The sequence below is a fragment of the Macadamia integrifolia genome, chromosome 13 (assembly GCF_013358625.1).
Source record: "Macadamia integrifolia cultivar HAES 741 chromosome 13, SCU_Mint_v3, whole genome shotgun sequence".
NCBI classification, from domain to species: domain Eukaryota; kingdom Viridiplantae; phylum Streptophyta; class Magnoliopsida; order Proteales; family Proteaceae; genus Macadamia; species Macadamia integrifolia.
The window spans coordinates 2,557,189-2,570,525 of record NC_056569.1 but is presented as its reverse complement, the minus strand read 5'-3'; the positions used below and the strand labels follow the sequence as shown (position 1 = coordinate 2,570,525).

The 13,337-nt window shown below is 36.2% G+C and overlaps 1 protein-coding gene and 1 long non-coding RNA gene across 2 annotated transcripts; both read right to left on the bottom strand.

The window, feature by feature from the left end:
- Window positions 1-1,823: 1,823 nt before the first annotated feature.
- LOC122059912 lies at window positions 1,824-2,410 on the bottom strand. Its single transcript, XR_006134145.1, has 2 exons — window positions 2,303-2,410; window positions 1,824-2,171 (listed from the first exon to the last, which is right to left on the bottom strand). It is a non-coding gene; the product is annotated as an uncharacterized LOC122059912 (long non-coding RNA).
- Window positions 2,411-8,555: 6,145 nt separating this feature from the next.
- Window positions 8,556-9,694, bottom strand: LOC122059911. The gene is made up of 2 exons (XM_042622983.1): window positions 9,192-9,694; window positions 8,556-8,787 (listed from the first exon to the last, which is right to left on the bottom strand). The coding sequence occupies exon 1, from the start codon at window positions 9,692-9,694 to the stop codon at window positions 9,200-9,202; it is 495 nt and encodes a 164-aa protein (XP_042478917.1). The 3' UTR covers window positions 8,556-8,787; window positions 9,192-9,199.
- Window positions 9,695-13,337: the final 3,643 nt, after the last annotated feature.

Below are 13,337 nucleotides of genomic sequence, written 5' to 3'. Positions count from 1 at the left end.
TTATTTTGAATCCTAGGAATAAGGAAACAACATGAAGGTTTTAAATTTTTAAAATTCGGGTCGGTCTAAATTAATATCAATCCATATAAGTTTTTTTTTTTTTTTTTTTTTTAATTTTATTTTAAATATCATTTTTCTTTTGGGATTTTATTCCTCAGATCGTACCAGTGGATTGGTACTGGATCGTTTAAGATTGGATTTGATTACCAATCCAATCCACATGATTTTGACCAATCCGATTTAAAAAAAAATAATTTAAGGCATCAATAATAAAAGTATAAAGCAAAAAAAAATCCATACCAAGTCTTGACAACTTCATTCACTGATCTAAAACCTCTCATGCCAAGAAGGTATGTAGGACTGGATCATGGGAAAGTGTTAGAACAAACACAAACAAATACGAAGAAAACAAACGCGGATTTACACAACATAGAGATTTAACAAGGTTCACACACCTATGTGGTGTGCTACATCCGCAGGCGAAGAAGAAGATGATTCACTATATTGGAAAAAAAGTTATATTGTTGATCTCTCTTAAAAACACCCAAAAATAGCCCAGAAATCCTGATATAAAAAACCCCTCAAATTTTCACTCGACTTGCTTAACAAGACAATAGTGCATATATATACTCTTTCAAATCATGGTCGATCGATTGGATCTCAATCGGCCGGATTGTAAGGTACTGATATCATTATACATTCATGGGACATCTTTGCACATGAATATGTCAAGTAAAAGCACATGAGGTATTATTGGTTCACAAAAGAAAGAACAATCAAAGCAGGTCCGAGGAAGAGGATTTGGTTGTAGACCAAGTAGAGTTGGTTTCAGATTGTCAAAATATTGTTCATCTATAGAAGCATAATGGTTACCAAGATTGGCAATCCTATTCTACATCACCCAAGGGAAGTCCAATATGTTTTCTCAGGGAATTCCCATTCTTGCCTATTCAGGGGTGGGGGATATGAACTCCATTTTGGCAGTGGAATTGTTGGCAATCCTAAGAGGTATTATAATTTGTGTGGATAGCAATTTTCATAGTATTTTTATACGGTCTGATACGAAATTGGCAGTTGACATCATTAATGGAAAAGTCAAAGTTCCGTGGGAGGTACAATTTCTAAGAAGCAAAATCCATCATATCATAAGCTCATTGACAAGGAAAGAGATTATGAATGTGTGGAGGGAGGTGATTGATCAGGTGAACGGCCTAGCAGATTTCAGATTTCATGTCCACATTCATAGCTAATGAGCCTAAAAATATTCTTCATCAAATGACTTCCCTAATGATCTTCAAAATCTGGTGGATAGTGATGCACTGATGCAAACCAAATGATTTATTTTCGCATGTAATCTATTTGTTTTGGTATCCTCTGCAATGGCCTATTCTTGTTTGTGTTGGGCTCTCTAGCCCTCTTTTAGGTTTGTCTAAAAAGGGTTTCTGAGGTTGTCATTTTCTTATATATATATATATATATATGTATATATTTTTTTTTTTAAGAAATTACACCCCATCCCTTATATTTTGCTTAAATAAAACATGGATCCAAAGACTTAAACGAATTACGCCCCATCCCCTATACTTTCTAAGATTTTAACAATTAGGCTTAATCCCTTAGTCCCCATGTAATTGGGACTATTAGTTGCTATACATCACCCAACATGATACCTTATAATGCCAAAAAAGCCCTTATTTCCGTCTAGGGTTTTTTTAAAAAAGATGTCCCTGCAATAAAAATTTCAGCACTACTATTTCCAGCTAAGAAATCAACATCAAATTATAGTGGTGTTTACAGCAAAGTTTCCCTTCGAGAATGGCAAGTGACAGCTAAAAAACGTATTTTATTGGGTTTATTGATGGGTATTCCACCAAAACCCAGAGCTAAATCCTATCACAGATTGCTTATTCTCTTGTTAACATCCAATAAATAAATATTAATAGTCCCCTTTTTCTATTTATAAACCTAAAATCCACAAACAATGTAGCGTTTTCTACATGACCAAAGTTGAAAACACCGTCCTTCAAGCAATGATTGAGTGTTTGAGGTACTCTGCATCAACTACTGGTCGAAAACCCATTCTGGTAGACACATTGAAATCTTCCATTCTCAATTTGTTGGAGGTACTCTGCATCAACTACTAGCGCCGCCATTATTGTAGCTCACAGTCACTGCAATTGAGTTTCAGGAACAGTGGAAGACAGGAAAAAAAAAAAATCAGGTTCTTATTAATTTAAAGAATAGAACATGGGGAAAAAAAATGAACGAATTTACGAGAGAGGAAGGAACGGAGCGATATTACGGAGGCTGTGGTAGTTGGCGTTGCTATTGCGGCTGAGACCCTAACCCTTTTAAACAAAAAGAAAGAGAGAGAGAGAGAGAGAGAGAGGTTCTGTATGGAATGGGTTGGAGATATTACTCTCGACAGGTTCACATATGCAGTCCACTAAAAGATAATACCTAGGGAAAGGGACATAATTCTTTCAAACCCTTGGATTCACGTGTAATTTAGACAAACTATAGGGGGAGGTGGTATAATTTTTCCAAAAAAATAAAAATTTGATCTAGAAAATAGAAAGTGGATCAATAGATTAGGTAACAATTAATAACAATTAAGAGCAACAGTGCCAGAATCCTTTCTGCCTTCATGCTCTGTTCATTACCCATTTCAACTAAGTTGCCTTGGACTGGATAGTTCAATTAGCTTTTAACTCAACTTGGCATCTCATCATTTCTATTTTATAGACCACCAATACAACAAAGAAAGCAAAACCATATCTAATCAATCAACAAAGGTTTCTGTTAAGTTTGTCTCGAATTCTTGACCCGTTTTGAAGACTGATCCGATCCGACATATTTTGGTGGCGACCCGAATGGAAAATTTTCTGAGATCTGTGATGGAAGCAGAGGGTATGGTTTGACTGGATCGACCGCGACCTGAGGGGTCGACCTGCGATTTGGAGTATATATATAATGTACTGTTGCTTGTTGAAAAAGTCATTGTATTCTAGGGTTTTCTCGCAGCTAGGGTTTCAGGGCGAGTTTTTCCTCGTCGCTGCTAGGGTGTAATCTCTCTTCTGCATAGTGAATCATTTTCTTCTTCGCCCGAGGACGTAGCACACCACCCTGGTGTGTGAACCTCATTAAATCTCTGTCGTGCGGATCTATTATCTCTTTATTATTCGTGTTTCTTGGTGTTTGATCTAACAGTTTCATACAAATTGTGAAAACCAATCAGGTTCCTAAAACCACATTGAACCATGTTCCTCAGCAAACTAAAACAGACTTAAGTGTAGAGATAAGTTATTCCTAACCCTAAAAAAAAACAAAAAACAAAAAACAAAAACAGAGAGATAATATATAAACATCATACAATAACACAAATAAATCCCATTGCCAAGAAGATTGCCTTCCATCCCTCGTTCATTCTGCCTCCTCCTCATAGTCATATCTTCCCGTCCTTATTCTTAAGCGATTTGTAATCCAATCCTTGCAGTATACATTTGATCTTTGACTCCTATGCACATCCTGTGATTCCAAAATCCATAGAGGCAACAAAAAAGTTTGAATTATAAATTATACAGATCCCCAACCTGCCATCACAATAATAACTAGTTTACCCATATTTTGAAACCTCTGATGATCCAATAAGGACATTACATTCAACAATATAAGAACCAGTTGAATTAGATTCAGAAATCCCAATTGCAAAAGATTTAGCTCGATTAAGTATTATTCTAACACATAAAATTCGTAACTGAGAAAGCTTGTCAAGCCAAGGTTCTAGACCATCCCCTGTGTTCAAAGTTCATTAAGGATGTGTATGGATCAAGTGTATGGAGCATGGACATACATGATCAATCTAGACAATTTCTTCGATTATGTTCCTTTTTTTCCATGTAGAAAATCAGACTGGTTTTTTACAATTGACTCTTTCTGTGAGTTTACTAAAAGAATTTGAGCTGCAGGATCCTTGGGGTTGCATACTGAGTTTACTCTTGCTCCTTCATTTCTTCCAAAAGTTGATTGCAAACATCTTGAGTCGGTAATTATTCCCATCCCTTGTAGTCATATTCCATCTTTCCATATTTGGCATTGGATTTTTGGATCGTTTCAATCCCATTCAGTCAGTAAAATAAAAAATCAACATCCAGTTCCAACTGTAGAGGTTCCCATCCAACCGCTGAGTCTTTCAAGAAAATAATTGGTGGTTCAAATGGTTTCACCATGGTCGGGTTGCCTAGGCCAACATCTTTTAAAATCTTAATTGTTGTTGTTTAAAATTTTCTTTTACAAGAATAATAAAGAATTGAGAAGAACTATTCTTGAGACTTCAGGCGAGAGAAGCATACTCCACGGTCCACTTAGATAAAAGAAGGAAAACAAAACGTCGCCTCGAACCCATAAATCTTTATTAAATCTTGTTAGTTGGGCCCCGGGCCCCGGGCCCCGGGCCCCGGGCCCCAGCCCCAGCCCGACATTTCTGTTTCCAGCACTTTTAAGGGTTCTTACCTAACCTCTTCTAGTTTCCAGTAGATTCTCCTTTATGACGCTTTGTTAAGATGTCCCTAGTTGTTGAAAGATGAAAGGTGTACACGAGTTGAAGAGGTTGTTAAGAGTGGAAGCATAACAGAGAAGAGAGGCGCTGTTTAGGTCATGCGAGACTTCTCTCGCCTTGAAGTCTCAGGAAAAATGAGTTAAAATTTATGTCGTTAAAAAAAAAAAAGGTTTGAAATATAGCATGAGTGGTAAATTTGTCATGACAACTGTTATCATTGGGATGTCAGTTCCAGGTCCGATCGAGACCGATACGTTTATGGCCTGACTTGGATTGGTCCGGTTAATAAACATGTTGGGTTCAAGCTGGCCAAGTTATAAGCTAGAGTCCACGGTGCACAGTGTAAGCTCGACAGGAGCCCAATTGGCCCCACATAATTACAAGCCCAACTTGGCCTAACCTACTATCTCCACCGTTTATATGGTATAATTTGAATTATTTTTTGGGTAGAATAAGATATATATTGATTTTTTTTTTTCTTCCAATTATTGAAAGTTAGTAAGTGTATAAAGTATTTTCTAAATTGTTGATGATTTAATAAATTTTTTAAATTTTCTAAAATTTAAGACAATTAAAATGACTTTTTTTTTTAGCTAACAATGGGTATCCAGAGTTGAAGTCCCACTGGTCCATACTAAACCCACAACCGTACAGATTGGGTCATACTGGGATTGAATGAGAACCATTCAAGTTTCAATGAAAGCAGTGAAGAGCAATAAACCACACAGTGAGAGTGGCCCCAATGACTTTGTATTAGCACGTTTAATGGTTGACTAAGGCTCAACTAGCTTGATTAAAGCCCAAAACCCTACCGAACCCAACCAATTTCTCAAATAGGCAATTCATGATGCAAACCAAAAGGCCCGGCTAGGTCCAACCGATTGACACCCTTAGTTATTACCTTCTTAGTACTTCGACACAATAGCATTATAACAGTCTCTTCTATATCTATATTATCAAATCAAATCAAATCAAATAAACAAATAACTTCTTCTATGTCTAGCAACCTGGTGCCATTCAGACAAACTAGATCTATCTGTTGCAGCGTTGCTATCCATTTAATTATATCAACTTTTACTTATAGGGAGTGTCAATTGCATGGAGCTCCTCGGATCTTGATCCACTGTGGCAATACAGGGCGTGTAGCCTAGATCCAAGGCTGCGTGTCTGAGGGCTCCCAACCCTTGGATCTGTGCTACAGGTCATGTACGTAGCGCCACAGAAGATCTAATTCGGGGGCTCCTCTGCAAGGTGGCATGACATGCAATGCATATCTGCCAGTTGGGAGTCCCTTGGGGTTCATGTCTATGTGCTGGGGTGCATGCTAGACACCGTCGCATGTTGCAAAGAATCCAGGTCCAAGTGAATTGGTGTATTTAAAATTCAGCACCTTTATTTAATCTTCTCTTTTCTTCCTACTAAAATATTTATTACAGTTTTTCCAATGAAGGTAAATATGTCATTTTATATAGGATCTGCATTAAGACTTTCAACCATTAAAACAAATGGTAAAAAAGTAAGACACCTTAGGTGTGCCATTACAAAAGGTCCTTTTTTTTTTTTGGTAAAATTACAAAAGGCCTTATTACATATTGATATCAGAAACTAATTCACAAAGGATAAATCAAAACACAATAAAATACATAATTTTCAAGCTTGTGCATTTTGTACCCTTGTAGGCCCTACAAAAATTGGCTGGACTGAAATGTTCAGGAGTGAAAATCCAAAGCAAGTGAAAATAAGAGACAATGGAAACAGAGGAATAAGATAAATTAAGACTGGTGTCTTCAAAACAGGAAAACAGAAGCAGAAATATTTTAAGGATTCATCATAGAAAAAAGAAAAAAAAAAAAGGATATACTCCCAGGGCAAGAAGCCAAAGAAGAGGAAGAGAGCTAAACTGACATAATAGCAGTTATATTGAACTAGCTTAACAGTAAGCGAAAGATCAAAGAACGGATTCTGAATCCTTTCAACAAAAATGCAATGAATGAAAAGATTACTAAACAATCCCCATCTCCTAGATACTTTTGGCAAACATGGGGTTCTAATGGTCACTTTTTCCTCACCGTAGTAAGTTTACATAGACTGGTGGATGAAAGTTTTCAACTTAATTCAAAGAGGAATAGGGTTTTGGAGGAAAGGTTGATCCATTGCAATGTGACAAGACTTGAAGGATAGATCAATTGTGGAAACCACGAACACTTAATCCTCATGAGCAATTTTGTCCTACTATCTGCTGAATAATTTGGTCCAAAGTAGTCTTTTCTATATGTTTGAACTATATGGGCAGGTTATATCTGATTAACATTTTCCCTTACAAAATCAAACTTTTCTAACATGAACATAGTATAAGTTTATAAGAGAAAATATTGCATCAATGGCTACTTCCACCAATGATCAGCTTGGCAAGAAGATTTGGGATGAGGCCAAGCTTGGTATACTAATCAATCAAGTGATTGCTGATAAGGATTCCACTAAGCTTGGTTAGAAGATTAGGAATAAGGCCAAGCTTGGTATGTTACTCAATCAAAAGATTGCTGATAAGGATTCCACCAAGGACCAACTTTGTAAGAAGATTTAGAATAAGGTCAGGCTTGGTATGTTACTCAATCAGGGGAGTGATGATAAGGATTCCACTAAGCTTGCTAAGAAGATTAGGAATAAGGCCAAGCTTGGTATGTTACTAAATCAAAGGATTGCTCATAAGGATTCCACCAAGGACCAACTTGGCAAGAAGATTTGGAATAAGGCCAGGATTGGTATGTTACCAACTTGGCAAGAAGATTTGGAATAAGGCTAGGATTGGTATGTTACTCAATCAAGGGATTGGTGACAAGGATTCCACCAAGCTTGCTAAGAAGATTAGGAATAAGGCCAAGCTTGGTATGTTACTCAATCAAAGGATTGCTGATAAGGATTCCACCAAGGACCAACTTGGTAAGAAGATTTGGAATAAGGCCAAGCTTGGTATGTAAATCAATCAAGAGATTGTTGATAAGGATTCCACCAAGAACAAGCTTGGCAAAAAGATATGGGATAAAGCCAAACTTGGAATTTTGCTCAATCAAGGGATTATTGATAAGGATACTAGTTGTAATAGAAATATGGTAAATTTGGTATCCTTAAAAGATTCAAATTATCCCTTTAAAAGGATTGTAATCCCATAAGATTATAATTATTAAAAAGAAACATCTTGCCTTGGACGTAGATTGGTGGAAGTAGCCATTAATGCAATATTTCCTCTTATAAAGTTAAACAAGTACTGTATTGTCTATAGTGAAGTGTTAGGATTCTCCTCCTTTATTCATTGTTCAAGTTAAGCACAGTTAGTCCAGATTTCTACGTGCTTAATGCTTTGCTCTGTTGCACATCTGAGTCCATGCCAATCTTATGAGCCGGTAAACCACATAATGACAGCATTTGCAGAGGAAAAGCTTAACTTTTGAATATAGATTGAGCTTCCAATAACCTACATTTAACCTTGTCTACTCACACTATTTCCCTAGATCTTTTAAAACCAAAACTGACACAAGTTCAGAGAGAAGTTTATAAACATCATACAACAACACAATAAGTCCCGAAAGGAAGAGACAACTGAACAGCAAGATGAGGTAGCTTTAGATGAGGATGTTGTGGGGGACTTGGTATTAAGTTCAGACGAAGATGATTTGATGAGTGACACCGCTTATGTGGAGGAAGAGGATGAATCAAGATTGGTGTCTTCAAAACGGGGAACACAGAAACAGAAATATTTTAAGGATTCATCGTCAAAAAATAAAGGACACTTCCACGGCAAGAAGCCAAGGAGTGAAAGATCATGAAGTCACCTTACAGCGAAATATTTCAAGGATCTGTCATCTCTCTTATAGTAGAGCTTCTTGGAGCACATTACTCTCTTTGTATTTTTACTTTGGGATGGCCCATTGTGAAGTTACTTCCACTACTTGCTTTAGAAAGGATGGGTTCTTCTATCATATATGGCCCATTTGCTACATGGCCAGGTAGTTCTAACGGTACAGAGTTTTTTTTTTGATAAGCTTACTGCTAACGGTACAGATATTGTTTCTCCTACTAATTGTTCTTTCTAATTTCTTTATACTGTTGGAATTCCCCTTAATCCATTGTTGAAGTTTAGCAGTCATTCCAGAGTTCTCTATGCTTCATGCTTTAATCCGCTGCATATCTGAGGCCTTGCTCGACTCCTTTCCCTTTTACCTTCGCATAATCTAAGAAACCATGATCAAAGTTTTGATGTTCAGGCCATGATCCTGCAATAGTAAACGATGCCCATCCTGCTTGAGAAAGATTGACATGAATCTTATGAGCTGGTAAACCATCTTGACAGCATTTGCATAGGAAAAGCTTAAATTTTGGTTGTAGGTTTAGCTTCCAAATGAGGTTCCAAGGAAAGGGTCTAGGTTGTGAGGAAAAGGCTGTGTGATTAGTATTCAGATACCCCCATTTAGAAATATGACAGAAAACCTGATCTCTTCATCTTACCATTCAGTTCCAACCAAAAGGTGCTTAAGTCATAAGAGGGTAATGTTAGAAATCTTAAAAATAAAGACAATGGTGGTATTATTCAAAATAATAAACGAGAATTTGAACATGTACAAGAAGCACTACTTACATTGTCATTCAAACAATCTCATCGGACCCAATTTCTTTAATTTCATCATCATCATCTTCTTCTACAGCACAAGCAGTAGCAGCAAAGGAAACATCACTATCGCAAACCTCACCATCAATGACATTTGAGACATTAGCTTCAACTTCTGAATAACCACAATCAAGAGCAACTACAGGAGAAGAGTCAAAGTGGACAACATTTGCTCGACTTTCAGGTTCAAATCTCTCTGGCCATGACCATTCAATTGTGTCCTCTAACAGCTCAAGTTTACAAAGGAACTTCCAGGCTTTTTTCACTCTTCCTTCACCTATTTCAGTTGGATCATCTTCATCAATATCCTTCAGTATGGCCCTCGGGAGACAAGAGAGGCTTAAATAGAGCATCTCTGCAAAACACTTCTCCAATATATCAAATACATCCTTAGCTGATTCAAACTGTTGCTGTTGCTGCTCTTGTAGTATGAATTTACAAATGATTTGCAATTCAGTTCCAATCACAGCCATGTTCTTTTTTCACAGCGATGTTCTTATGAAGAGTGAACATTCTGATTTAGAAGCAAAAGCAGAAGCAGGGCGTTTAGTAGATATTAATTGGATGAGTTGAGTTGGGCAGTCCCTCTTATTTGTATTTCTCCATCTCATCACGTCTTTTATCCCCATTTCAACCATCCATTTTCTGAAAGCGTCACTATTCAGAAATGATAATGCAAAGTCCACTATTTTTGACATATCTGAAATTGACATTTCTTCTAACATTTTTTCAGTATCATCTTTATCATCTGTGTACTGATCATGGAAGAAGATAAGGTCAAATAGATCAATTACAAATTTCAAGATTGTCTTGACAGTGTAAATTACAAATAAAACCCGGGTGCGGTGCACAACAATGCAGTGCCAGTGAGCTTGGAGAGTTGATCCTCAGCTCTAGGCATGGATGTGGTCAGATCAAGTGGGATTTTTGTGGCTACTGCCAGCAGAGTCATAGTAAATGAGTTCATAGGAAACAACTTACATGGAACGAATGGTTTCTTCCAAATAAATGCATACACCAAATCAAAAGTCATGCAAAAGAAGCATACCAATGTTCCAGTAGCGATGTAGAGGCCAATCAATGGAACGGGTGAACCATAAAATGTTGTATCCGGTTGTCCATTCATACACCCTCATTTGCCCATATTGTTGTTGTTGTTGTAGCTTCTTCTTCTTTCTTCTTTCTTCTTTGTTTGCAAATGTGAAGTGTAAATTTTGAAGTAATAATCTTTTCTTTTATAGTTTCTGTTCAAGTTGAGAAATCCTTAAGTATGCTTTCATTCTAAACTTTTGAAATGAAAGTTTAACGACCATGCATGATTTTTTTCTTCAGGTGCTATGGACCTAGAAATGGAAATCGTAACTTGACTTCATTTTACCCCTCGAGTACAAATAGAAGTTGATCAGGCAAAGGTTAAAGACGTAATTTTCATTTACTGCACTATAGGATAGAGGTGCAAATCTCAAATCTCCGAAATGTGCATAACATTTCAATTTATTTATCTTTGTCCCCACAAAACCCAAAAATTATCACTTTCCCACAAATTTTAACCCTGGCCTTTTAGGCAATGCACTTCTGGTGGAGTCAATTTTCAGCCCAAATCGTTTGGTCGACCAAAACTAATTGGAAAAAATAGGATTCTTATTGGTTTGATTTTGGTTTGAATTTTTATGAAACTGAATCAAAATCCAACAATAATCAAGACAAATCGATTAAGAAAAAAAAAACCGTGTTTTCCCATTATTTGTGATGTATAGATATAAAAAAAACCAAGGTTGAATCAGTAATAACATGAAAACCGAATCAGACTGAGACCAAAACTACCAAAATAGGCTTTGTCTTAATAATTTAGTTTTGATTTGTCCTAAAAGAGGTGACAAACGATAAGAATAACTCTTTTATAAAGTGATTCTCAGTTCACAGTTATTTAAATCAAAACTGATCAAAACTAAGCTTATACCCATCGGAAGGAAGGAATTCCACATTTTTTTTTTTATAAAATAATATAAGAGTATCACTTACCCATTTGGGGAGAAAAACAGAAATTCTATACTGACCGACAAAGGAAAGAATTGCTGACTACAAACCACAAGAATAGAAACCAAAACCGGGGGGAAAAAAAAACTGAAAATACTGATAAAAGTGATAAAATTTGTCTTTTCATTATGCCTATTATTATTATGGGAGAAGGATAGGTATGTCGCCGATATCAAGTATGCTAGCGAATAGCACCAATAGGATCATATGGTGGAGTATCATTCAGGAAGGATATGAGGGTCATTTCAAAAAAAGGGAAGAGAGAGATAGACATAATGGGTACTAGCATACTTGATATCGGCGGCATACCCACCCTTTTCCCTATTATTATTATTATTTTTTTTTTTGTGAGAAGGATAAAAAATATTAAATTAGAAGACTTAATACATCAATGTCTGATTGGAAGATATTGAAGTTAGCTAAACTGTTCATATCCTTATGGGCTATACAAATCATAAGAAGGACCACATCATTGTTAGGCCTGAACCAAAAAGTGGTTGGCGGTAATATGTCAAAAAACTATGAGTTTATGCTCGAAGGCCATAGTGTGGTTCTGCCTTAAAAAAAATACCAATTTCTTTGTCATTGCTCCAGATTTCTCCAACATCCAGCTCTTAAGTCTTGCCTGTTTCAGTCCAAAATATAGTGCCCTTGACCTTGCCTCAAAAGTTTCTCCTATCAATCCATAACAAGCGGACATTATGCCTATTATTACTATTGTTATTATATATGTGAAAAATTGAAAGCAAACTAGTACCAACCCAACAACAACTAACATGAACTTGTTAAGCTAACCCGATAAAAACCCAAAACAATACCAGGCCAAAACCAAAATAATAGTTTAACAGTTTAGCTTCGGTTTTGGCCGTGAATACAAAAACTGATTTGAACCAATTAAAATCAGATCAAATCAATGGTTTAACACCCTTGTAGAACATATACCAGAGTTTTCCAATGTGAGACTTTTTTTCCAACCCTACTGAGAGGATATCATGGCATTTGGGCTCAACCGTCTCGAAACTAAAGAATGCAACTAATCCTATCAGATTCAAAGGAACTTGCCCCTCTCATTTGGTTCTATATTAGGCAATTCATCAATTTGATTTTGAATCCTACGAATAAGGCAACAATCTGAAGGTTTAAAAATTCATTATCAGTCTCAATTGATATCAATCTAGATCGGTATCGAATCATTTAGAATTGAATTTGATCAGACATATTTAGTTTTTTTCTTCCCCCCAAAAGATCATTTTTCTTTTGAGTTTATTCCTTAGATCATACTAGTGGATCGTTTAGGATTGGATTTGATTACCAATCCAATCCACGTGATTTTGACCAATCCGATTTAAAAAACTTATTAAGGCAACGATAATAAAGTATAAAGCAAAAAAAAAAAAAAAAAATACATACCAAATCTTGACAACTTCATTCACCAATCTAAAACATCTCACACCAACAAGGTATGAAGGACTGGATCATAGGGAAGTGTTAGAACAAAAACCAACAAATACGAAGAAAAACAAACATAGATTCACACAACACAGAGATTTAATAAAACTCACACACCAATGTGTTGTGCTACTGTAACGCCCCAAACCCAAGTAACAGGTATGGTGCTGCCCTCACGGGCAATGATCACTAAATCTTTCACCAGTAACACACATGCTATGCTACAACTACTACAACAGAATTCATTATTGTATTTATATCTATTATTTATGATTTAAAACTCAGTATTTCAATTAAATAAATCTTTTGATTGAAAATAACGAAGTCCCAAAAATTAAGCAACACCTGCACAATTGGCTAAGTGAGGAACATCAACATATACATATGCCTCATCGAACACCTCACCTTCTGTTGGAAAGGGTTGCAATTATGTCACACAGTCATCCATCCTTTCATTTATTTCTATTTTATTCGCTTGAACATTTCCATGCACCATTCTCAATTACAAACATAAACCATCTTTTCTTAAATTTTCATTCATATAATTTATACATAAAATCACATAAACAAACATATGCATCAATACATAAGTGAATCATATCAAGTTCCACTTACCTGTTAATCCGCTCA

Excerpts from the sequence above, each read along its gene's own strand:
- LOC122059911 (XM_042622983.1), bottom strand. The coding sequence starts at position 9,694 with ATGGCTGTGATTGGAACTGAATTGCAAATCATTTGTAAATTCATACTA.